This window comes from Gracilinanus agilis, chromosome 4 (genome assembly GCF_016433145.1).
Source record: "Gracilinanus agilis isolate LMUSP501 chromosome 4, AgileGrace, whole genome shotgun sequence".
Taxonomy (NCBI): Eukaryota; Metazoa; Chordata; class Mammalia; order Didelphimorphia; family Didelphidae; genus Gracilinanus; species Gracilinanus agilis.
Window position 1 is genome coordinate 237,096,459 of NC_058133.1, and position 26,992 is coordinate 237,123,450.

General features: G+C 36.9%; 1 protein-coding gene across 1 annotated transcript in view; it reads right to left on the minus strand.

Moving 5' to 3' along the window:
• DHRS7C (dehydrogenase/reductase 7C) overlaps positions 1-19,419 on the minus strand; it is a 44,863-nt gene extending 25,444 nt beyond the window's left edge. Inside the window, exons 1-2 of the mRNA XM_044672380.1 lie at positions 19,321-19,419; positions 18,893-19,052 (exon numbers count right to left, since the gene is read on the minus strand). Coding sequence (XP_044528315.1) covers positions 18,893-19,046 — 154 coding nt within the window. The 5' untranslated portion in view covers positions 19,047-19,052; positions 19,321-19,419. The remainder of the gene's footprint in view (positions 1-18,892; positions 19,053-19,320) is intronic.
• Positions 19,420-26,992: the final 7,573 nt, after the last annotated feature.

The window sequence follows — 26,992 nt, forward strand, 5'->3', positions numbered from 1 at the left end:
TCAGATATTAGCTAATGATAGCATGAAGATATAATAATTGTTTCATTATTATAGTTTTTTAATTAGGCTTTTGTTGCTGGAAGTGTTTTTTCCAAAATCACTTCATTATCTGCACATTTAAAAAATTTGGAAACAGAATTTTCTAAATGAAGAGTTTGAACCCATTCATTAGAAATATAAAAATATCACATTAAAAAAATTGGAAGCCCTTAATGAAGGATACTGAGATCTTTACCTAAGCTTTTTTCTTTCTCATTTAAAATTTTATTTTTATTTTCAGTTCCAAATTCTTTACTCCTCTCTTACTCATGGAGAAGGCAAGAAATATGATACTCATTATACATAGGAAGTCATGCAAAATATATTTTGACATTATCCACATTCTGAAAAAAAAAGGCAAGAAAAATAAAGAGAGGGGGGAAAATGTACTCTTCAAGTCCTCTCAGTCTTCAATTGACTTTCACCTTTTGTGTTTGGAAAGGTTTTGCTTCCCCAGTTGACCCAGTATACACCTTTTGGTCCCAAGTCTGCTTCTTCTTTCTGTTCTCTAGGTATTTGTTTAGTTCAATAGATGTATTAGCCAAGGATGTCAAGTTCCCAGGCACAAGAAACTATGCTAAGTTGTTTTTAGGTAAAAATTAGGGTTTTTTTTTTGGACATACTGTCATCAGAACCTACTATTCCCTACTTCCTAACCACTTGTTAAAATTCACTGATGTGAGCTAACAATAAGCATCTTCTCCATCAAACTCCCAGCATAGCTGTAATTGCATGATGCTTGTGATGGGGTTATCCCTGCCCCCAACCTTGTCTTGAAATGATAATATTTTATTATCCAAGGGCTTTTCTCCATCAGAGTAACTGCCTATTTCATGGTGGTCTTTCCTAATTTTCCTTTAAGAAAAGGTAGCTACTACAGACCTATCCTTATAGGATGAAGCTGCACCTTAAATGTTAATTCAATACATTAACCAAAGTCATTCATGTATCAGCAAAACTAATAAGATTGTGCCCTTCATAAGTCCCAGAACTTTCTCAAGCAGCTTTTACTCTTATTCTGGAGATAAATTTAATAAAGAAAAGCCTATTAAGACACTTGGAATATGAAGGCAAAAAGCAAAACAATTCCTTCCCATTGAGTAGTAGGGTAATACAACATGTACATGAGCAATGTTATAGAAATAAAGAGGTATAAGGGAGATATAAAGATATAGTGATGTATAATGATGGTGATGATGTGTATCTATCTATGATCTCCTCAGCTGCAGTTGGTTGGAGGAACATCTACTCCTATCACCCTGACTGCTGCTGTAAGTTATCCCCTTCTCTCTAACAGCTGCCCAAGTAAGGACCCTTGAGAGGTTAGATAGATGGGTAACCTTTCCAGGCCCAACCTGGGGTTGGATAAATTGGTATTGGGCTATTGATCTGCCTTGGTTAATGTTCAGGATCTGACTATGTTTTGACTCCCTTCCCAAAGGCTGTGATAGAAAGACCACTCAGGAAGGTACTTGTTTTGAACACTCTTTTATCTATAAGTAGGGAAAGGATAACAAGGTCAAGGATTGGGGATTGGAAACCCCCTATTTCTATTATCTATTAGACTAATTAACAATCAAGACTGGAGGCTATTAATCTGGTGGAGGCTTGAGATTTCACTCTCTCCCTTTATCTCTGGCCGGACCTGGCCACAGCCAAGCCAGAGAATAGGGAAGGCTATTGCTGCAGATGTATTGATGGTCTTTATTCTCTCAGCTCTCTCACTACCAGGGTTGGTGATTCACAAGCTCTCACAGTCTATCAGGAAATAGATTCAGGCTTATTCCTACCCTCTTCTTCTTCTTTTTTAAAATCCTTACCTTCTCTCTTGGAGTCAATACTGTGTATTGGCTCCAAAGCAGAAGAGTGGTAAGGGCTAGGCAATCGGGGTCAAGTGACTTGCCCAGGGTCACACAGCTGGGAAGTGTCTGAGGCCAGATTTGAACCTAGGACCTCCCATCTCTAGGCCTGGCTCTCAATCCACTGAGCTACCCAGCTGCCCCACCTTCTTAAACCACCCTTTCCACCCTTCAAACCACCCTTCAGCCACCCACTCCCAGATTGAACCACAGAGTTTGGTAGAGATCTGTGATCTCCAGTTCTCAGCCTCTGAGTCCAGAGACCTCTCAGTCCAGAGACCTTCCTCCAAAGTGGCTGTGAGGGGTATATGTAGGTGGGGCCAACCGATGTTTGCCCCTGGCTCATGGCACCTGGGAATATTTCAAGTCTCTCAACTGCCATCCCTGTCAGTCAAGGTGGCATCCATCTCTTCCCAGATTATTGAATATGACAGCAAGAAATAGAAAAACAAAGTAATTTGAAGAGAGAGGGAGAATATTTATAAACCATAGACCTGGAAAGGTTTATTAAGTAGGTTTCACCTCAAGGTTGTGGCCAGTTGAGTTATCCACTGACAACCATCAATGGCCTTTCATATTCTTAGATGCCCCAGTTAAAACTATATCCAAATTCTGCTAAGAGTTTGCCAATGTATTTCATCATATATCTTCAATGCTGTGGCATTTCTTTTATCACAGTGTCAGCAGAGGAAAGACCATTACTAGATTTGTAGTTGGGAAACTTCGATTTGAATCCTATATGAACAGTCACAGAACAAACAACAGATAATCAATAAACTCCATTACAAAATTGTCAAACATTGACACAACTGACCAAATGGATACAAAAACAGTGGTGTTATTAGCCACAATGGATAGATAGTACAAACCAACAACTCCCTATTACAGTATCAATTGACAAAGAGATTAGATGACAAAAGCAGCAAAAGGCAAAAAATATCAAGAAAAAACCTTATTCAGGAGCTATTTTATGGCTAGGAAGTAAAATTGGCTTCACTCAGGATTTTGTGAATGAGTGTGGTTAGGGAGTAATCAACTCTAAGTGGTATAGCTCACTTTCAGAACCTTCAGCCAAGAGCCAATGGCTATTACCCTCCATGGAATGTTCACCTCACTACTACTTCCAGTTACTCTTTTGCTCTCAGAGAGTTCACTTTCTCTCCTCTTGCTTAACTAACCTATCTGGGATTGCCAACTGAAAAAACTCCTATTATCAACATAATGCAGGATTGGATAAGAACTAGAGTAAGACCAAAGTATAGTCAGGTCGTTGCAGGGAATATTAATAATGGTAACCAGAATGGAGGGACAGCTTCATTATGAAGGTGTACCTGAAGTTCAGAAGTTTTAAATCAAATGGATGGGAATGAATTAAGTTTTGAAGAAATTTTGTGTATTAAGGAAAATGATAATGGAATTGTGAATAATGTGAATGGCGTAATTGGAATGAATAATAATTTAATTGATGTTAATAGTAATTTAATTGATAATGGTGATAATTTAATCAGTGTTAATGGTAATTTGAATGGAATCAATGATAATTTAAGTGGTGTTGATACTAATTTAACTAGGATTGATAATAATTTACCTAGTGTTGATAATAATTTAATTAGTGTTGTAAATAATTGTGAGAAAAAGGAAAATTGTATTGTAAATAGTGTTGGAAATTCTAGTGATTGTGTAATTGTGGAGAATAGTGGAAATTGTGATTTGAATAGGGATAATTTGATTGCAAATAAGGACAACAATACCAAAATAGAGGTGAAAAGGACTAATGAGAGTAGAGAAAAATCAAAGAAGAGTGTTAAAGGTACAAAATCCTGGGGAAATTCTGTAATTCAAGAAAATGTTAACTTGGATGGATAGGAAATAGCTGAGTTTTGTTCTGTTACTGTTTTAGCTCCTGTGTTGGAAACTTTCCAACCTCCCAATAGCACAGAATCACATGTGTCTGTTACTATTGGAGACCAGATTTATGACCTTCTGGTTGAGACAGGAGCAAGTAAATCAGTTTTGCAAAGTTTTCCTGAGAATTGTAAAGCTGTTGTTGGTACAGTGGAAGTGGTTGTTGCAACAGGCAAACTTCAGAGAGTAGCCAGATTACAACCCAAAATGATAACTCTTGGACCTCTATCTGTGGAACATGTATTTCTCTGTATGCCTAAATGTCCAATGAGTCTTTTAGGCAGAGATTTTCTATGTAATTTTTGAGCAACTATCCAATGTACTGAAACTGGTGATATAGCTTTACATCTCCCAGAGGAATCTTTGAAGGCCTTTCCATTGCTATTCTTAGATTCTAACAGTACAGAGGATGACTTAGGTAATATCCAATACCTGAGGATATACCTAAGGAGTTGTGGTCAAAATCATCCACAGATGTAGGTTTATTGAAATCAGCTACTCCATTCAGAATCAGGACTAAGGAAGGACCAATTCCTTGTGTGCCTCAGTGTCCCTTGACTAAGGAAGCAATAGTAGGTATAAGACAAATCATTGAGTTCCTAATCCAACAAGGGATAATTATATCTTGCTTCTCTGAGTTTAATACACCAATTTTGCCAATAAAGAAGCCAAAACTAGATGAAAATGGAAAACCCTGTATACTGTTTTATCCAAGATTTGAAAACGGTTAATGATTATGTCATCAAAACACATCCAGTTGTATCAAGTCCAGCTGCTATAATTTTTTCCATTCCAAGTCAGGCTATATATTTCACCATAGTAGATTTATGCTCTACATTTTTCTCAATACCCATCCACGAAAATTTTCAAAAGATCTTTGCTTTTACCTGGAAAAAAACTCAGGGGACATGGACTCATCTTCCACAAGGTTTCACGGACTCACCTGGCCAATTCTCTCAAATTCTAAATCAAGATCTTAATCAAGTTCAAGGAGAGTAAATTGTTGCATTTTGTGGATGATATTCTTTTAGCATCCCTAAATGCAAAGGTGTGTATGAGAGACAAGAAGATTCTTTTGATTGAATTATACAAGCAAGGGCATAAAATCTCTAAGGCAAAATTACAGTTTTTGCATCGAGTGCAATATTTTTTTTTGTGTTGTCAGAGGGTTCCAGAAGCATCACTCAAAAGAGAATAGCTGACATCCAGAAACTGAGTGCACCTAAAACCAAGAAGCAAGTCAGAGCTATTCTTGGAACTACTGGTTTCTGTAGACAGTGGATTCCTGGATATAGTGAGATCACTAAGTGTTTGACAGATCTAACTGGGAATACAGAACCAGAACCTCTGAAACTAAAGCCTGAACATCATATAGCCTTAGATAAGCTTAAAGAAGCCATATTATCTTCCCCTGTGTTGAGAATTCTGGACTATTAGAAACCATTCCAGCTGTTTGTTAATGAGACAAAAGATATAGCTTCTGGAGTACTTACGCAGACTTTAGGACAAAGTTATTGACCAATTGGATATTATAGTTGTCAACTTGATCCAATAGCTGTGGATATAGTACTTTGTCTAAGGGGGGTAGCAGCAGTAGCTGTGTTAGTCCAGAAGTCAGCTGATCTAGTTTTGGGATGTCCTTTAACAGTCTATTGTTCACATAATATAGAAGCACTAATGAGGAAATTTTGTACTCAAGCTAATTCCGACCAACGAATTTCTAAGTATGAAATCATTCTCCTAGGTAATGAGAACATCCAGTCAAAGAAGTGTAGCATACTATATCCAGCTACACTTCTTCCTAATTTGCCAAAGAAAGGTGAACCATTGCATGAATGTGCTGAAGTAGTAGATCTAGTGGATATACCTAGGATGGATTTAAAAGACACTCCAATTGAAAATCCAGACTTGGCATTATTCACAGATGGTTCTTCATATTTGTGTAATGGAATCAGAGGTACTGGTGCTGCAGTTGTCTCAGAATTTGAGACACTGTGGTATGTATGGCTCATTACCTAGTAATCTTAGTGCACAGGGTGCAGAATTAGTGGTATTGAAGCAAGCCTGTCTTCTAGCTGAAGGTAAAAGTGCTAATATTTACACAGACTCTTGATATGCATTCTCTGTTTGCCATGCAACAGAAAAGATCTGGAAACAGCGAGGTTTTATTGCTGCCTTGGGAAAATCAATAACGCATGCAAGAATAATAACTGAGTTGTTAGAAGTGATCCAAAAGCTTAAACAGCTAGCAGTAATCCATTGTAGAAGCCATACTTTTGGTAGAGATTCAGTCTCTAAAGTTAATCACAGAGCTGATATCACTGCAAAGTATGCTGCCCAGAATGCTCCAATTTATGTGATGACTTTAACAGCAATTGAGTCAGATGATCTAAAAAAAAAAAAGCATATGTAGACTCAGAAATCCAGAAATGGAAGGATAAATTTGGAGTAAGGAAAGAACACAGGATATGAATTACTGGTACAGGAAGACTATTGTTACCAAAAGACTTGTATATCAATTTGTGTCAAGCTATCCATGCAAAAGGTCATTTTGGTACACAAGCTGTTGTAAATTCCATCAAAAGGCAATGGGTTGCACCAGAAATAAGTAGTGTTACAAATAAGATCTGTAACAGTTGCTCAATCTGCCAAAAGTTTAACCAAAGTGCATTCAGAAAGAAAGGTTTGGGTGGTAGACCTTTAGCATATTATCCATTTGAGAGTTTGCGAATTGATTACATCAGCATGCCTAAAGCTGGAAGATACAAGTTTTGTCTTGTGATAGTCGATAGACTAACTAAATGGTCTGAAGCTTTTCCATCAAATACCAATTCAGCCATCTTTGTGGTGAAAGTGTTACTTAAGGAAATTGTTCCTGGGTTCGATGTACCTCTAACCATAGATTGGGATAAAGGATCTTATTTTACTCAAGATATCCTTAGAAGAGTCTATTAGAATCTAGGAATAACACCTAAATATCATGTTCCTTATCACCCACAAAGTTCAGGTCAGGTAGAGCATATGAATAGGGAACTCAAGGGAATAGGGAAACTCTGTGCTGAAACTCATCTTAAATGGCCAGATATTCTTCCCATACCTTTGTTTTACCTAAGTACAAGACAGAGCAGATCTACATATATCATTGTATGAAATGCTCTTTGGACATGCTCCACTACAGATAAAGACTTGTAAGGCTGTTTATGCATCACTCTTAGGAGGTGATTGCCAAATTGCTTCATATTTAAGTGCATTACAACAGAGGCTAAGAGAATTACAGGATATGGGTGTATTAATTTAATCTGGTCCATTGGATTATCCTCTTCATAATTTTCAACCAGGTAAGATGGTCTATGTGAAAAATTTTGCCAAAACATCAGCAACAGAACAGAGTTGGGTTGGTCCTTGTACAATTGTATTAGTTTCATCATCTTTAGTAAAGGTATTAGGTAGAGCTTCGTGGTATCATTGCTTACATATTAAATTAGCACATGATATAGATAATGAAAATATAGAAATTGTTAATAATGAAAGAAGAGGAGGAGGAGGAGGAGGAGGAATCATCTTGAGATCTATTTATTATCTCTAGATAATCTGATAAAGACAGCTTAGTTGATAAGGAAGTAACGGATATGGAGGATCTCTCCGTCAGCTCATGCTGCTGTTCTGTCTCTAGGATCATGGAGTTTATTATATATATTTCAAGACTCATTTCACACAAAAGAACCCTCTCCCCCAGAAACTTCGTGTTTGCACAGAAACACAAATTATGCCATATCAAAGCACAATAAGGTTATAGTTTTACAAAAAATTTTCTTATGAAGATAATGGCAGATGAGAAAAAGTCTCAAGGTTAAAAATGAGCCTCACTTTATCTAAAAGTTATTTTGCCTGAGCTTGCCACTCTGTGACCTTGGGATGTTTGGAGCAGTTAGAGAGATATACCCACAGCTGCAGCTTTACTCTGCTAAGTGAAAAAAGGCTGTTAACTCATTAAGTGCTGGTTTACTAAGAAGTTAAAGTTTTCCTAGAAGGCTAGGACCACACCAATGCAACTATCAATAATATGTAAATAAGTCTTGATTGATGACATGTGTTAGAACCAGTAGAAATGAGAGTTAGCTATGGGGGGGAGGAGTTTGAGGGGGTGAAGGGGAAAGTAAAAACATGAATCATGTAACCATGGAAAATTTTTCTAAAAATAAAAAAATCAATTAAAAAAACAAAAAACCCCAAACAAACAAAAAAGAAAAGGTGTGGATCATAAAAGGGGTCAAAAGAGGAGTCTCAGATTTTCATCTATTTAAGACTCTGTTTCTCTTATTGGCCTCCCGCAAAGGAGAAAGAAGGAGAAGAAGGAGAAAGAAGAAGAAGAAGGAGGAGAAGGAGAAGGGGAAGGAAAGAAGGAGGAGGAGGAGGAGGGGAAGGAAAGAAGGAGGAGGAGAAGCAGGAGGAGGAGGAGGAGATGGAGAAAGAGAAGGAGAAGGAGAAGGAGAAGGAGAAGGAGAAGGAGAAGAAGAAATTGTGTAAAATTGAGATCTTCAGTCAATTATAGTCTGCAGTCAGAAAGTTCATTAAGGAGTGGACCATTCCAGCAGAAGAGGACATTCAGATGGAAGAAGACATGGATAAAGAGGATTCAGGAATTAATGGACATTGTACTAAGACTGATGAACTTATAAAAATGAAAGACTTTGTTTTAAAAAGGAAGTTCCAAAGCAGAGGATTAGTTACATGAATGGATTATGGTTTAATAGGAATTTAAATGTTATTCGCATAAGTAAGTTGAATGTTTTCTTGTGATTTTAATGTCAAAACTTATGCAATGTTGGGTTAAATGTGTATTTTCCAAAATTTTTGCATTTATTAGTTAGTAGAATTTTCTGTATTAATTTTAGGAGTTGTGTTTAATGTTTTGTCTGAATTTTGTGTTGATATTTCAAGTTTGTTGATTTTGTTGAAAATTTTTCTTTGTTACTTGTTATTCTGTATTTTGAACTATGTAATGTAGTGCTAGATAGGATAAGATAGAGTAAGTGTAGGTTGTTTGTTATTTTGGGATAGAATTTTAGTTTAGTTCATAGTGCACAAATATCAAAATATTGTGTGGAACACTATTTTGGCTTTGTGTAAAGGGGGGAACTGTTATAGATAAATTATAGGGTAGACTTAGATTTAAGTTAGGACAGAAAGCTGACAGTTAAAAAGCAAGTCTTGGCTAAGTGTATGGACATTCCAGGATGGAATGAAGCCAGAGGTTTGAAAAGGATAATTAACTTCTTGGCTAAGCTGGAAGAAGGAAGGTGTTTCTGTGGTCCAACTTGCTGAGATTCAAGGAGCTGAGAGTTTTGGAGTTTTGAAGAAGATTGAAGAGACCATCAATCAACTCAGCCTGGGTAGAGATAAGGTTCAGATCTACAGCTGGTAGATGGCTGTCAGATAGCCTATTCTCCCTAGAGCTTCCTTTGGACTTAATAGCTGTTCAAGGATTTGTTCCTGGTTCCTGATATCATCTTTGAGCAGCTTGATCCTGACCAGTGAGAATCCCAAACTCTAGCCCTCTCCAATTTAGCTAGAGCTGTCTGTCTCCAATATAGTAGAGCTGTAGCAGACAAGCAAGCTGGCCCTTACATTCTAAAGGCAGTTGGTCTGTTTTCTTTAGTGTTAGAAATCCTCCACCCACTTTCCCAGTTTACCAACATTAAAATCTGTTTTATTATACTTCCTTTGTCTTCTCTACACCATCAAGGACCCACTTTTGAGTTACTTTAACATCACTAGTATCCCTAGTTGTTTGGTGGACAGTTCAACTGTCAACTGTCATTCCCATTCCCCACATCTCTTGTGTGGTTATTCAGCGTTACCTAGTTAATCCTTTCCCTTGTGGGGTGTGGGTGTGTTCCCAGTTTGTGTTATTCCCTGGCTGGCACCCATTTGTCCATCTAGTCCCTTTCCCACATTATTTACTTTTTTCAGTACTTAGGTAATATTAAACAAACTATGTTAGGTAGTGCTGTGAATAGAATATGAGAACTGAGTTTAACTCTAGACTCACACACTTTACTAGCTATGTGACCCAAGGCAAGTCTCTTAACTTCTCTTTGTCTCAGTTTTCTTGTATGTAAAATGGGAATAATAATGGTACCTACCTCCCTGGGTTGTGAGAATCAAATGAGGTATAATTTGTGAAGTGCTTGGCAATTCTTAAAGTACTATATAATCTATATAATTTTCTTTCTGAGGCTAACCTTTCTTAGCCTCAATTTCCTCATTCATAAAATGAGAATTAAATGAATCTCACAGTTCTTTCTAACTCTAAAATTCAATCATTCTATGAACTTAAATCTAGGTCTGATTCTCAGGTTGGTATTGATTCAGGTGTACTTACATTTTTCAAGCTAATTTGACTGTGAGAAACTTTTGACCTTGAACTGTTGAAAGCAACCATAAATGTTAAGCCTAAGAATGACAGGAATTTGGGGAATGGAACACCAATGGTATAATAAAAGTTGGAAAAATTTTATATCAAAAAGAGAAAATAAGGCCTATTTATTTCATACTTTGTAATTTAATAAGGTGCCCCTAGAATGTCTTCTTCGTTGTGCATATGTAGGTTTTTTCCTGCCAGTTTTGTGTCTTTAAATGAATGGGCAAGAAAGAAACCTTTTATGGGATTCTGACTTCTAGCTTGAGATTAAAATAAAAATAAAAAAAAGATTATTAAAACAAGAAAATCTTTATCTCTAGGGTCTTCATTCTTTATTTGGGGGATTCCTTCATTCAGTTTTAATCTCCTTTGTATATTTTACAACAAGCAACCTAATCATTTTTGTTCAGTTTTTCAGTCGTGTCCAACTCTGTGAACCCTATTTGGGGTTTTCTTGGCAAGTAGCTTGCCAGTTCCTTCTTTAGCTCATTTTACAGAAAAGGAAACTGAGGCAGACAGAGATAAATGACTTGCCTAGGGTCACACCACTGATAAGTTCCAGATTTGAACTCAGAAAGATGAGTCTTTCTGAGTCCAGGCCTGACACTTTATCCACTGCACCACCTAGCTGTGCAATCTAGTCATAGAGAATTTATTTAAAAAAAAACAACAATAGAGACACAAGGGAAAAAAGTTTCATCTCTCTTACATGTGAGTACCACTTAATCATATCCCAAAGTCTTCTCCTTTAGGTTATGAAAATGGAATAAGGATATTTGTGATAAGATACAGGTCCAAGTTCTGAATCTTGTCCTGGGACAATGAAAGCAAGAGAGAAATTGAAAATGAGGACTAAAGGTACATCAGTTTCTTTGCCTTTTCATTCATCATAATTTTTTGGAAGCTTCCTGTCTCAGCCACTCTAGTCCAGAGCCTTCTCTGCTCACTGTTCCTTAATTTATTACTCTCCATGACTGGGAAACCCTGGTTCCTTCTCTGGTTTCCATGATGATCTGACTCAGTTTACAGAGGGGAAATGCATCACAAAAACCTACTAAAGGATAAAATACAAGATTTTCAAAAAAATTGGGTGTATTTAATATTTAATATTTTAATAGGAAAAAACATTATCAAGTATTGAACTTACATTGTGATTCACATTGTTTAGAACACTTTTTGTGAAACATTGCATTGGTTTGTAGGATTATAGCTTTAGAGGTAGAAAGAACCTTGGAAATCCTCTAGTCAAATCCCAGCATTATATAGATGGCAAAATTGAGGTGCAGCAAAGGAAAGCAATTTGTTTAAAGTCATGCACCTTGTGTCCTAGTCCAGCACCTATCCCTCTATAGCTTTTTGTCTCATGTTCTGTGATTTGTGACTTGTGGAATGTCACTAAATCTTTATAATTCTCCCATTTTTCCTTTGTAAAATCTTAATAACCATATCTATATTCCCTGAATCTCAGAATTGTTAGCAGGAAAAGATCTTTGTATACCAAAGAGTCTGTAAATGTAAATCATATTAGATATTGCCAACTAAATTGCAAACTCTCAATTGCATTTTCCTCCCTCAAGTTCCCATATAGGATTCTGCACATGCTGGGCATGCTGTAAATGCTTGTTGAATGAAAATAAAAGCACTGAATTGTAGTTAAATGAAAGAGGCTCAAACAGCAGCCAGCAAGTGATTTATTCACTCCCTTTCCCATATCATCCTAATAGCATAGCTGGTGTGAAAGCAGTTTTCACCCTTAGGAATCATGCCAGTCTGAGTTCTGCTGAGTGAGGGAAACCCGAATCAAGCAATTATACTAACAGCTGTATCCTCATGCAATCATTGGGATAATTAAGACAACAATCTCTGAAAAGGGCAAGGAAATTGCTGAGAAAAGAGAAGGCACACATTAAGTTATATGATGTAAGATAGAATATCTTGCAAAAAATAAAGGCCAGAATGTGGTGAGACATTTTCTAGAGGCTAGACATTTCTCAGAAAAATTATGAACTTGCTTCCTGAATTTATTTTTTTCGCTGTACCTCTTCCCTCTCTAACCCTCTAACCCACTGCATAGAAGATAAACCACGGGTTTTGGAAGTGAAAAAGTGGAGAAAGTCAGATCCTCTAGCTTTAGGCAATTTTGGTGGGAGAATTGTTGTTGGTCCTTGTATTTCTATCAACTTAATGCATGGAGAGAATTTGGTTCTTATTAATTTTTCCATTTTTACATGATATTTTTCTTATTTTAACATGTTTTAATATTCACAATAACCCTTAAGGATGATCACATACTATTACCTTCATTTTACTGATGCTAAGAGAATTTAAATTACTTTCCTAGAATTTAATATTAAATGTCAAGATCAGGACCTGACCCTGGATCTTTTGACTCTAAACACATATTAGGGGCAGTAAGGTGGCACAGTGGATAGAGTCCTGGGCTTGGAATTAGGAAGACTTATCTTCATGAGTTCAAATCTAACTGTGTGAACTTGGCAAATCACTTAACCCTATTTGCATCAATTCCTCATGTGTAAAATGAGCTGGAGAAGGAAATGACAAACCATTCTAGTATCTTTGCCAAGAAAGTCCCCAAATGGGTCACAAAAAGTTGACTGAAACTACTCAATAACACCTCTGGGATACAGATGTAGTTATGGGCCCATGAATTCTGGAAAGGTCAAGGGTAGAATTTTTAGGGAGCAGGATCAAGCAGAGGGACAGTGAGTACTGGTTGGCTCCTATTTGTTTTTGCCTGTAGGGAATATAAAATCACAGTTGGAAGAAACTTTAGAGTAATCTAAGTAAAATCACCTGAGGCCCAGAGATTATCCCTTCTAATTAATGTCAGAGTCAAAACCTGAAACCAAGTCAGTGAACTCCTCAATCCAAAGCTCATGATCTTGGGCAAGTTACTTAACCTCTCTGATTTTCATGCCATGACCACTAAGATCTCTTTCAGCTCTAAATCTATAATTATATCATCCTTTATACTTGCTTTTTTTTTTTTTACTGTTGGTACAAGACAGCTGGCCGAAATTAGAGGTATATAGTAAAACATGGTTAGAGTCATGCACTGCAAAGAAAGGTGACACCACTTCTCAGGGAAACCAATTACATTTTTGCCTTGTTCTAATTTTTAATAATTTTTTCTAACAGCAAGCTTCTTTGTAACTTTGTACTTTCTTAGTTCTGCCCTCTAGCATCTAATCTCTCTTCCACACGATAGCTATCAGGTCCTTCCTGAGGTCTTTTCTCCAGGTTAAACATGTCTAATTCACTCAACCAATCCTCATATGACATGGGATTGATAATACTGATTATAGATTTGGTAATTATCATTATTCATTGGACTGTATCAGTGGTTCCCAAACTTTTTTGGTCTATCGCCCCCTTTCCAGAAAAAAATATTACTTAGCGCCCCCTGTCACATACTATCACCACCCCCTTACAGTTATCCACTGCCCCAAAATGCACCTGTAGCCATCACTGCCCCCCTGGATCGCTGCAGCACCCACCGGGGGCAGTGGCTCCCACTTTGGGAATCACTGGACTATATGATGAAGTCGTAACTGTTGATTTAATAGTAAGAGATAATCCCAGTTATTAGTTACTTGAATAGCTGAGATGATACTTATTTAATTTGTAGCAGTAGTAAGATAATCATTCATAATCACATAGCTTTCTTTGTATGATGACTTACCTATAAAAGTTAGTTCTCTCTTTTTTTGTAATTGACTTAGCCAGTGGTGAGACTTGCTTTTGACATGGCTATGCAAAAAGCTGTAGTGACCATAGATAATTGGCAAATTCTCCACTGAGGACACAGACATTTCACTATCATCACCCTGAATCCCCCCTAAACATGAGATATCAGTCCTAAACTCAGGACCCCTTTTATTGGAGAGGGTAATAAACAAGTCTGTAAGTTTCTCAATTTGCTCAATAAAGACCTGCCACATCATGGTCTCAGATGATGCTGGATATATCTGCAGGCCATCAACTTGTGTGACTTGCTTGCTGTAGTAAAGTCAATTTGCTCAGAAGACTTGTTCTCTGATTTTTTCTTTATAGACTTACAGCCCTTCACCATTCTGGTTGATTTCCTCTAGATAATCTCCAGGTTATCAGTGCTTTTCTTTCTTTTCTTTTTAAGGCTTTTCTTAATAAAGCTGCCTCCCAAACTGAACACATAACTCCACACGAGGTCTTCTTTCATTTCTGTACCAGACCATTATTCCTTTATACTAGCTACACTTTCCTCCTTTCTCTATTTCAACTCCTTGGTGAACAAATCTACATTAGATTCTACTCTTGAACCTCTTGCTCTCTTGTCCTATTGTGGACTACAAACCCCAATCCTGGATTATTCCTACAATCTACCTCCTTTGCTCTTATTCATGTGCATAACACTGGAGGAAATGATAAAACCGTGTTGACTCAGTAAATACATTTAGCTGATTTCTAAGGGGTCCTCACTACATCAAGGCAATCCTACTCCTCCTAATTTCCTTCCATTATTAATTCCCTGTCACACTCATGACAAGCTCTTTCTTGCTTACCACTTAGATATCAAATATCAGTTATCAAATCATGTGATTTCTTTCTTTCTCTATTTCTTTCCACTCACATAGCCATCACCCTGATTCAGGCCCTTATCATCTCTCACCTAGACTATTGCAATAACCTTTTACTTGATCTCCCAGTCACAGGTTAATCCAACCTCAATCCATCTTTCCTCTGGAATTATGAAGGGATTCTCCTGGGGCAGATAGATGGTGCTGTGGCTAGAACGCTAGGCCTAGAGTCAGGAAGACCTGAGTTCAAATCCAGCCACAGACACCGGCCATATAAGGTTGGGCAAGATACTTACCCCCTTTTGCCTCAGATTTCTCGTCTGTAAAATGTACTGGAGAAGGATATGGTAAATTGCTCCAATATCTTTCCCAGGAAAACCCCAAATGGAGTCGTGAAGAGTTGGACATAACTAAAGTGACTGAACAAGTGATTCTTCTAAAGTGAAGGTATGGGGGGCAGCTGGGTAGCTCAGTGGATTGAGAGCCAGGCCTAGAGATGGGAGGTCCTAGATTCAAATCCGGCCTCAGACACTTCCCAGTTGTGTGACCCTGGGCAAGTCACTTGACCCCCATTGCCTACCCTTACCACTCTTCCACCTATAAGTCAATACACAGAAGTCAAGGGTTTAAAATAAAAAATAAAAGAATAAATAAAGTGAAGGTGTGACTCTCCTCAGCTTGATAAATTCTAGTAACTCTCTATTACCTCCAAGGTCAAATATAAGGTTCTTTTTGCAACCTGGCCCCTTTTCCCCTTTCCAGCTTCTTACATTCTATTCACCTCTACTCACTCTATGATTCAGCCATACTGGCCTACTTGCTGTTCCTTGTACATGGCACTCCATTTCCTGTTTCCATGATCATATGCTGGGGTTCCTGTGTCTTCTAACCTCTGACTCCTAGCATCTCTGGTTATATTTAAGACTAAATTCAAGAATTGCTTCCTTTGGGAGGCCTTTCCTGGACTCTCCATTGTTGATGCAATCTTCTTGGGTTGTCTTCCATTTAATTTATATTTATCTTAAAGGCTGATTTACATGTGTTATGTCCCCCTTTCGAATGTAAACTCCTTAACATAGAAACTGTTTTTTTTTTTAATATGCTCAACATCTGGCACATGGCTTTGTTAACTGATTAATTCATGACGGCAAAATATGATAGAATTAATTCTCCTCGTTCCTAGAAGTTATGGTTCTTTTAATGCAGCTTAATATATAGTTAATTTTTCTGGCTACCATGTTATACTCCTGACTCATATGGCTTAATGTTTACTCTAATGCAATAACTCTAATTATTCCAATAACAATTTCTATCTAATTATGCTTCTTCCATCTTATATTGTGAAATTGGCTTTTTGTACCAAAATCTAAGTGTTTACATTTATCCCTATTGGATTTAGTCTTATAGCCCAATGTTCTATCCTGTACAGATCCTTTTGGATTCTGACTTGGTTATCTAAAATGTTAGTTAATGCTTGTTGAATACTAATATTTTTTGGACATTAAGGAGAGATAAGAGCCTAGAAACTTGCACATATATGGTGGTCCTAGGACAATAAACATAGCATTTGATCTGGAGTCAAGAAGACCCGAATTCCAATCTGGCCTTAGATACTTACTAATTGTGTGAACCCAGGAAAGTCACCTAAGCCTCTATTTTCCTCAGTTTCCTCATTTGTAAAAAGAGAATAATAATAATAACACCTACCTGAGTATCAAAGGAAATAATAAATGTAAAGCACTTAGCATGGTGCCTTATATAGTAAGCACTAAGTAAATATTAGCTATTATCATTATTGAGCTTAATTATGATAATTAGCATTTAGTAATTTACAAATATTATCTTAATTGTCTTCACAATAACCCAGGAAGTAGATGTTACTAAACCCATTTTATAGGCGAGAAAACTGAGGCTGATTTGTTCACTGTCATGCACTTATAGTAAATGTCTCATCTAGAATTGAACTCATGTCTTATTAACTCCAGGAACAATACTCATTCACTGGGCCACATAGCTTTTCATATATTTAATATTATGCATAATATTACATGTAGGTGATGGAATATTATTGTGCTGAAAGGAACGATGAACTGGAGGATTTCTACATGAACTAGAAAGACCTCCAGGAATTGATGCAGAGAGAAAGGAGCAGAACCAGGAGAACATTGTACACAGAAACCGATATACTGTGGTACAATGGAATGTAATAGACTTTTCTACTAGCAGCAATGCAATGATCCAGGACAATTCTGAGGGACACTATTCACATCCAGAGAAAGAATGGTGGGAGCAGAAATGCAGAAGAAAACATATGATAGATCATGTGGCGTGAGGGGATATGATTGGGATTTTGGCATTAAAAGATTTGCAAATATGAAAAATATGGAAATAGGTTTTGAACATGTATAACCCAGTGGAATTGCTTGTCAGTTCCAGGGAAGAGGGGAGGGAAAAATCATGAATCATGTAACCATGGCAAAAAACTCTAAATAAATAAATAAATCTAAATTTTAAAATATTACATGTAATAGTAAGTATTAATATAGTGTATGTAGTTTAGAAGTACTTATCATTACCTCCTTAAATACTTATAACAATCTTGTGAAGTAGGCATACTCATTTTATAGGTGTAGAAACTGAGATTCAGAGAGTTTAAATGATTGCCCAATATAAAAATTAATTGGCAGACCCAAACTTGAACCCAGTTCTTCTAACCAGACCTATTTCTGTTGTTCCACATTGATTCTTGGGACATTTCTAATTTTCCTTTAAAAGCTTTAATTTGGGTTCTCAGTTCAATGCTACCCTGTTGACATAGTCAGTGTGTGGGGTCTCACCCAGATGTTTTTTAATTTAGGTTTTCATTCCTCAGATCTGAGAGGAATACAACACATATAATACATACAGAGGAGACCCTGCTGTCAACATTGTGCTTGAAAAATGTATTTATTCTAGGGCATCCACTTCCACCTTATTTAGTTCTTTCCAATTAAAACTAGAAGCCTGTCATCTTTCCTTTCAGTATATGTAAGAAATGCTATATGGTAAAAAAGTATATCAGCCAAATCACCTATCTGGGATCCACAGCCTTTTAGGAATGTTAATAATGTTACTTAGTAATAAGGCTAAATAGATAAAATTGATAAGGAGTAGCTAGGTGGCTCAGTGAACAGAATGTTAGGCCTAGAGTTGGAAGGACCTAGGTTCAAATCTGCCCTCAGATACTTCTTAGCTATGTGACCCTAGATGAGTCATTTAACCCCAAATGCCTAGCCTTTGGTGTTCTTCTGTTTTAGAATTGACACTAAGACAGAAGGTAACAGTTAAAAAAAAAGTTGAAAAGCATAGGAAATTTTGAAAGCAAAATTCTAGAATGATCAAATTAACATTGTTTTTAGGACTGAGACAGGTAAAATCATCTTTTGAGATTTCATTTTGGCATGGAGATAGCCCTGGGTTCTTCCAGGCTATTTTAGCAGAGAGAGAGAGAAAAAAAAAAAACTCCAGTAGGCACTACAAAGCTGGAAAAGCTTCCAACCAGAGCTCTAGTGATAAACCCTGAACCAGCAGGTTCCTCAGAATATCAGCTTAATTAGGCCAGAAGACTGCTACCAACCTATGACTGTTTTCAGTCACAGCAGCTTCTAAAAATTGCATATTACTGTATATTAAGGAGGTTGTGATCTCTTTATGTGGAGGCAGTCCCTTAGCCACCTTACTGATGAAATCAGGTATTTTTCTGAGGTTCTGGAGTGGTAATGATGGAGGTACATTCCCACAGAGATATTCTAGACATGCTTTGAGAAATGTTGGCATTATTGTAATGAATGTGTGACCTCAGTGAATGGATTCTATTGAAGGGGGTTAATACCATGCCTACATATAGTTTTGGTCTTCTTCTTACAATATGTTTCACATTATTCTATAACTACACTTTGTTCATAGTACTATACCAAATCCTCTAAGGAGTGCTACAGACAGGTATACCTGGTTCTGCTTTAAAAAAAGCTTATGCTATGTCTCTCAGCTTTCCCTCTTCCCTCCCAATGCCAGAGGGCAGAGAGGAGAACAAGTGAGAGTTCACTTACCCTTGCCTAGCCCTGAGATGGCATCAGTGATCACAACCACTTTGTTCTGGACTGTCGACTTTGACCACAGCCTGGAAACTTCTTGGTAGATGAAGAGGATTCCACTGATTGCCAGAAGGAGCAGAGGCAGCATGAGCACAGCCATGATTCCCATCTTGCTCTTCAGGGTTGGTGGTGGATAAGAAGAAAGTACAATTAGTAAAGAGACATAATTTACCCTACAAAAATGCCATAGGACCAAATCCAGCAGTACATGTTAGAAGTGACTCTGCCGGCCCAGAGGTTGCATCTTTTTTGACTCCCCAGGATTCCCTAGTATGGGTAATTATGCTCTGCAGGGGGCAAAACCCACCCCAGTGTTCCTAGTTCCTAGTTTTAGCACTGCAAGTGATAATCTCTAAATGCTTGACAAAAAGGAAATTACTCACAGTGTTTTCCAGGAGCCAAAATGAAGTCCAGGGAGGAATTGCCCTCCCCAAATTTAATTAAAATGGGTCTGCATTTTTAGAAGGAAATCTATGGGCTAAAGCCACTTGCTTGGGCTCTTAATGGCTATTTATAGTTCTTAGTTTCACTAAAAGGCTTTTCAGTGTAATTATAGTATCTGCTCTGATATTCAGGGACACATGCTTGCTATATCTGGTTTCAGAAAGCTTGCCAGTCTTTTTAAAGCTTTCTTCTTGCCTGGCTGTTAGAAATTTCTTGTGAAGGTTCAGGTTGAGAATTAGGGATCAGGATTTTGGATTTGGTGTCTAAACATACTTTATCCTACTTCCTATAAAATGGCTAAACCATTGTGTATTAAAGGGAAAGTGACAAAATGAGACCTGACTGAAGGAAATGGAGGTGTTCTATCTGGAGAAGAGAAGACAGGGAAAATGTGAAAAGATATATCTTCAGATAAAGTTGAAGGACTGACATGTAGTAAAAGAATTCAGTATATGCTAGGTAGATCAAGAAGAGAAAAGGGATGAATGGAAAGAAGGGATATAGATTTAACGAGGCAACAACTAGTATTTATTAAGCACCTACTATGTGCCAGGCATTGTGCTAAGCACTGGGGATACAAAGAAAGGAAGGAAACAGATATGAGAAGGGAAGAAAATTCCAGGCATGGAGGAAATTGGAATAACGAGTATGAGGAGCATTAATGAAGCATTAATGAGGAGCAAGGTGTAAGATAGACTTGAAAGAAAGGAGGCCCTGCATTTTAGGAAGATTAGTTTGACAACTATGTGGAGGATAGACTGGAGGACTTAGGCTCCAATTGATTGGTGGACATGGATGTCCCATTGCCATTTTTAACTCAACATGTTTCAAAAGGAGTTCTTTATTTTCCACATTAAATCTATCTTTCTTTGTCTTTCCTCTCCATTTCCCTAGTCCTATTGGTCACACTTAACCTTACCCATTTGCCAGTCTTGAATATTAGATGTCTTTGAGTCTTGGACATATAATACATTCCATTTACAAGGACATAGAAATAAGAGAATACAGGAAATTTTCAGGAGACAGATATTGGGTGCAGTTTGGTTTAAGCATAGTGGTTGTAAATAAAATAAGTATGTGAGGGAGGGTGGCCTCAGATTGTGGTACATCTCAAAAGCTCAGCAAAAAAGTCTGAACATTACATGGTGAATAAGATTTTAAGTAGAGGAAGGACAAGACTAGATCTGTTTACTTTTTGTTTTTATTTTTAACATTTGTTAAAAAAATTTTTTTAAAATTCCAAATTCTTTCCCTCCCTCGCACTCTATGGTCCCTACCCCCTTCCTTAGCAAGCAAACTGATGTAGATTTATATTGCAATCATATAAAACATTTTTCCATTTTAGTCATTTTGTGGAAGAGACCTTGAGCAAGAAAAGAAGAAAGAAAGTGAAATATAGAATGTTTTGGTCTGCATTCAGAATCCATCACTTCTTTCTCTGGAGATGGATAGCATTTTTCATCATGAGTCCTTTGGTATTGTCCTGGGTCATAAAATTGCTGAGAATAGTTAAGGCATTCACAGCTGTTCATCATACAATATTGCTATTACTATTTACAGTGTTCTTCTGGTTACTATGCATCAGTTCATGTAAATCTAGATTTTCTAAAATGATCCTGATTGGGGGCAGCTGGGTAGCTCAGTGGATTGAGAGTCAGGCCTAGAGATGGGAGGTCCTAGGTTCAAATTTGGCCTCAGACACTTCCCAGCTGTGTGACCCTGGGCAAGTCACTTGATCCCCATTGCCCACCCTTACCATTCTTCCACCTATGAGCCAATACATAGAAGTCATCATTTCTTATAGCATAATAATATTATTCCATTGCAATCATATATCACAACTTGTCCAGCCATTCCCCAATTAAGGAACATTCTCTCAATTTTCAGTTCTTTGCTACCACAAAAAGAACTACTAAAGTAATTTTGTACAAATATGTCCTTTTCCCCCTGCCCCATTAAAAAAATCTCTTTGGGATACAGACCTAATAGTGGTATTATTAGATCAAAGGGTATGAACACTTTTAAAACCTTTTGGGCATAATTTAAAATTGCTCTTGAGAACAATTGGATCAGATCACAATTCCACCAACAGTGTATTATTCCACATTCCCTTCAACATTTATTATTTTCCTTTTCTGTCATATTGAACAATTTGATAGACATGAGACTTGATCTTATATCATTCTGATAATCATGTAAAATAGGATTGAAGTAGGAAGAAACTGAAGGTGGAAAGATTCCTTAGACTTCTACTGTCCATGTAATAAATTTCTGTTGGGGAGGAGGGTAATGGGAGTAAAAAGAAGGGGACCTATATAGAAGATGTTACAGAGGTTGACTAGAGTAGAATGAGTACCAGCTTGGATTTGAGAAAGGCTAAAAAAAAAGCCAAAATTTCAAATATGAAAAACAGTGAAAGGCAAATGAGGACTGAAAAAAGACCTTTAAATTTAGCATTTAGGAATTAGCACAGTAGGTAGGGTGCTGAACTTGGAGTTAGGAAGACTTGAGTCCAAATGCTGCCTCAGATATCTATGAGTTGTGTGATCATGGAAAATTTACTTAACCTCTCAGCCTCAATTTCTTCATCTGTAAAATGAGGATAATAATAGAAGTTACTTTACAGGATTTTTTGAAAGATAAGCTGAGATAATATGTAAAGTGCCTTTTAAACCTTAAAATAAATGGTAACTATATTAGCAATAATATAAATAACTCTTTTATATGGCAATGACTAGACTTACTCTCCCAGATCAAGGAGGATTATATCTCAGGTACTCATGGGGCTAAGTTTGCTGTGAGTGGCAAGAGAATATTTTTCCTTAATGCCATTACTCAAAGACTATATTTTATTGTTTTTCTCCTTCACTGTTAATCACTAGTGATTGGTATTCCACTTCTACTTAATCAACGAATGTTAATTAGATTTGACAGAGATATTTACTTTGAAGATATAGCAGGAATGGAAGAATATTATTATCAGTGAATTTAAGATTTCATCATAGTTTCCTTGCCCAAAAAAAAGGGATATTCTCCTTCAATCAGTGTTCCACATGAAGGAAATCCTTTCTGTCTATGAATTTAGAGACAAAATGCTTAATTTTACTAAAAATATTCACAAGTTGAACAGTTTACCACTATTTTTAGATTTTTATTTATTTTTTTAAACTCTTATCTTCTGTCTTAGAGTCAATTCTGTATATTGGTTCCAAGGCAGAAGAGTGTTAAGGGCTAGGCAATGGGGGTTAAGTGACTTGCCCAGGGTCACAGAGCTAGGAAGTGTCTGAGGTCAGATTTGAACCTAGGACCTCCCATCTCTAGGCCTGGCTCTCAATCCACTGAGCTACCCAGCTGCCCCCAGTTTACCACTATTGTACTGCTTTGAATTCAAGGAAATTTAATGAGTCTTGATGATTTTCAAGCTTACCCACTGAATGACTTATATTCTAAATGTTTTCTTCTTATATCCATAACAGGTATTTGTTTATTAACCAGGGAAAAATGAAAAGATCCTCCCACAAATAAGAAGTATTCCATACCATCTTTCCTTCCAGGTAGTACTAGTTTTGTTTATGGCCTAGATAGCCTTTATTCCAACTGGAAAGAAGCTATTAAGTTTCATGTTAATTACTTTATATATTTACATATAAATATACTTATTTGTATGTTAATTAGTTTCTTCTCCTCCCCCTCTTCTTCCTCCTCCTTCTTCTACCTCTTCTTCCTCTGCCTCTTCTCCTTCTACTTCTCCTTCTCCTTACTGCAGGTCTGGTGTTCTATCCACCTGGCTTCCCCATATATGCTTCTTCTTGAAAGCTTTTCACCATTCTTATTAAAAATGACATTTTGAGATATGAAGATTCATTGTTGTGGTTCAGGCATTTTGGTCATATCTGACTCCTTGTGACCCCATTTGGGGATTTCATGGCAGAGATACCAGAATGATTTTCAATTTCCTTTTCTAGTTTATTTTACAGATGAAGAAATGGAGACAAATGGGGGTAAGTGGCTTACCCAGGGTCACATTTGAACTCAGGAAGATGAATCTTCCTCACTCCAGGTCCAACACTTTATCCATCGATTCACCTAGTTGCTCTAGGGAAATACTCTCACCTGCCTCAATATTTCATTAAGTTTCATGTAAATGAAAAGGAATTCTGTAGCTTTCTCCTATAGCTAGATCTGTGTGAATATTATATTTACCAGTAAATGTAAACCAATCCACAGAGAGCCAGCATATTTCAGGTCGTTTATTTATTTTCATGTATTTCTGTATTATTATCAATTGATCCAGGCCATTAAGGTTCCATTAGAGTTTCTTGGCCCAAAGAAGAGACTACCTTCAATAAATATTCAACACAAAAACCTACCTATTAATTTAGAAAGAAAAATCTTAATTTTACTAAAAATAACCCAAATTGGAAGTATTTAGGCCTATTGCATAGAATTCAATGAAAGGCAATGAGTTTTAATGAAATGAAATCTTACCCTTTAAAAGGCCTTTTTTAATTTCAAAAGATTTCCCAAGAAATTATATTCCCAAGAAATATTCATTTGTTAATCACAGTAAACTGAAAAGGCCCTTTCACAAAACAAGAAGTATTTCATACCTTTGATTCCTTGTAGCATTGTACTTTTTTAGGGATTACCTGTTCCAATTAGAATGAACCCATTGAGTTCCAAGTCATTTACTTTAGCACAATCTGAATGCATTTATCCTTTCCAATCCTGAGTTCCTCACTATAAACAGATAGTTTTGGGATGGTTCTATTGGGTAAAGTATCAAGAATACTCACATTAAATTTCTTTCCTTTCCAAGTAAAGACCTCAGTCTTCAAATTGAATGAAGTCACAAGAAATATGTAGTAAGCCATGAGAATTATATCAAAAGTCCCTTTGTCAATCATTATACTAAAGCAGTGATTCCCAAAGTGGGTGCCCCTGCCCCCTGGTGGGTGCTGCAGCGATCCAGGGGAACGGTGATGGCCACAGGTGCATTTATCTTTCCTATTAATTGCTATTAAAATTTTTGAAAATTAATTTCCAGGGGGCTAAGTAATATTTTTTCTGGAAAGGGGGAGGTAGGCCAAAAAAGTTTGGGAACCACTGTTCTAAAGCAATAAAACTGTTTTTTGATTTTAGTAGACTAGATACAGATATTCTTTAAAGTTTTCCAACATTCTCTTTAAATGCTGCTTTGTGAACATATAGGGAAAAAGAAAGACTCACCTGCCCCAGTATTACTTTATAATTAATATGAAAGTGAAAAGGAATTCTGTATCTTGCTTTTCCCTAAAGCTAGGTCAAAGCTTTCTGTGGATATTACATTTTCCAGTAAATGGAAATCTTTCCACAGAGAGACAAGAAATAGATGATCATGGCATTTATTTGCTTTCTTATATCCTTCTATTATCCTCAATAAATCCAAGTTCATTAAGGTTCCATTAGACTTTCTTGGCTCAAGAAAAAGATCTTCAGGAAATGTTCTATATCCACAGTCAAAGGAAAATATCCTTGTTGGAGTAATTATGGGAATGATAGGTGGTTTTATTTCTACTCATTCCAACCCCCTGGGAAGTCTGGAAATGTATTTTTGGGAAAGAAGGGCTTTCTTGGGCTAACTCAGACCTTACCAAAAGGGCTGAGATATGAACCCTTGTCTCCTAAATACAAGCTCATATTTTACTATACATATTCTAATACAACTATTATTTCTGGAGTCTAAAAGTGTTATACTGGCTTTTGGATTGCTTCCTCTCCTCTCCCTTTGTTTTTGAAGAGAAGAGACATGGGCATGGGATATGGAAAAAAAGCTTTCTCACTAAGCAATTAGGGAGAGCTCATCTCTCATAAGAATGATGTGGCTAAGGAAGTTTTTCCTTCCAAGAAGATGGAAGTTTGCTGGAGGTCTTTTCTGGCATTCATGACAAGTCAGGCACTTAGAGATGACCTGTAATGGCAGTCATGGGGAAGGTGATCAGTAGGAGTTACATCAAGATGCAAAATAGTTGTGTGGACAACAATGGTAGATAACAGATGCTGGCTTTCAAGCGGTATTTCAACTTTTCTCACTGATTTCCAGTCCCTCACTCTGGCTGCAGTGAGTCTTCTGGGAAAATCTATTTATAAAACTACTCAATGAAGAGACACTGTACTCATTTAGGAAGATGCATTGTTATTCTCATTATTTTATTTATTATTTCTGTTCCCTGATTAAATATTTACTTTATCAATGCTGTTCCTTGCTTTGTTAGCTTATTGATCAACTTAATATCTAGCCTTTAATTAGCTTGAGAAAATCCCACTTTTGAATTGGATAGAAGAAAGTGAGCCAAGACAGATGGATTATCATTAAAAGTTTCCATAATTACATACAAAGTCTGTAAGTGTCTAGTGGTGATGGGACCAATGGGCAGCAGGACCAATGCTATTACTCAAACTTAACCCAGTTTTCAAAATAAAGGCTAAAGTCCCTCATGAAACTAGCATTCTATAAGTCTGAGCAAATTTTGAATGATATGAGCAGGTATTGCTGAATTTGTAATTTGATTTCAAAGAAAATTTTAAATGTTTAGATTGAGCATATTCTGAGATGAGAAAAAAAATCCAATCTGACTAATTGAAGTACAGTGTCCCTTTCAGTCCATTGTATGCCTGTAAAGATGTGATTCATCATAAAAAACAATTTATAAAAGTCTCTTTTATAACTCATTATCAAGGATGCATGAATATATATATACATGTAGTTGTTGTTCAGTCATTCAGCCATGTCTGACTTTTGGTAACTCCATAAATCGTAGTATTCCAGGCTCTTCTGTCCTTTACTATCTCCCAAAGTCTGTCCAAGCTGATGTTTGTTTGTTTGTTTTCTATCTCATCTATACATCTCATCCTCTTCCATACCCTTTTCCTTTTGTCTTTAGCCTTTCCCAACATCAGGATCTTTTCCAATAAAATCCTGCCTTCTCATCATGGGGCCAAAGTATTTGAGCTTCAGCTTTATCCTCCCAATAAATAGTCTGAATTAGTTACTTTAAGGATTGACTGGTTTGATTGCTTTGCTGTCCAAGGGACTCTCAAAAGTCTTCTCCAGCACCACAATTTAAAAGTGTTGATTCTGCAGGGATCAGCTTTCCTTATAGTCCAATTCTCACAGCCATTCATTGCTACTGGAAAACCCATAACTTTGACTATATGGACCTTTGTTGACAAGGGGTTGTTTCTTGCTTTTTAGTATGCTGACCAGATTTGTCATTGCTTTCCTTCCAAGAAGCAAGCATTTTTAAATTTCATGACTTCAGTCTCCACCTAGAATGACCTTTGAGTCCAAGAATATAAAATCTGACCCCACTTCCATTTCCTCTCTCTCTATTTTCCAGGAAGTTGGGACCAGTTGCCAAGATCTTAGTTTTTGCCAGCTTTTACACTCTCCTCTTTCACTCTCATCAAGAGGCTTCTTAGTTCTTCACTTTCTGCCCTTAGAGTGGTATCATCTACATATTTGAGACTGTTGATATTTCTTCCAGCAACCTTAATTGCAGCTTTTGATTTTTCCAGCCCGACATTTTGCATGATGTACTCTGCATTTAAGTTAATAAATAAGGCGACAAT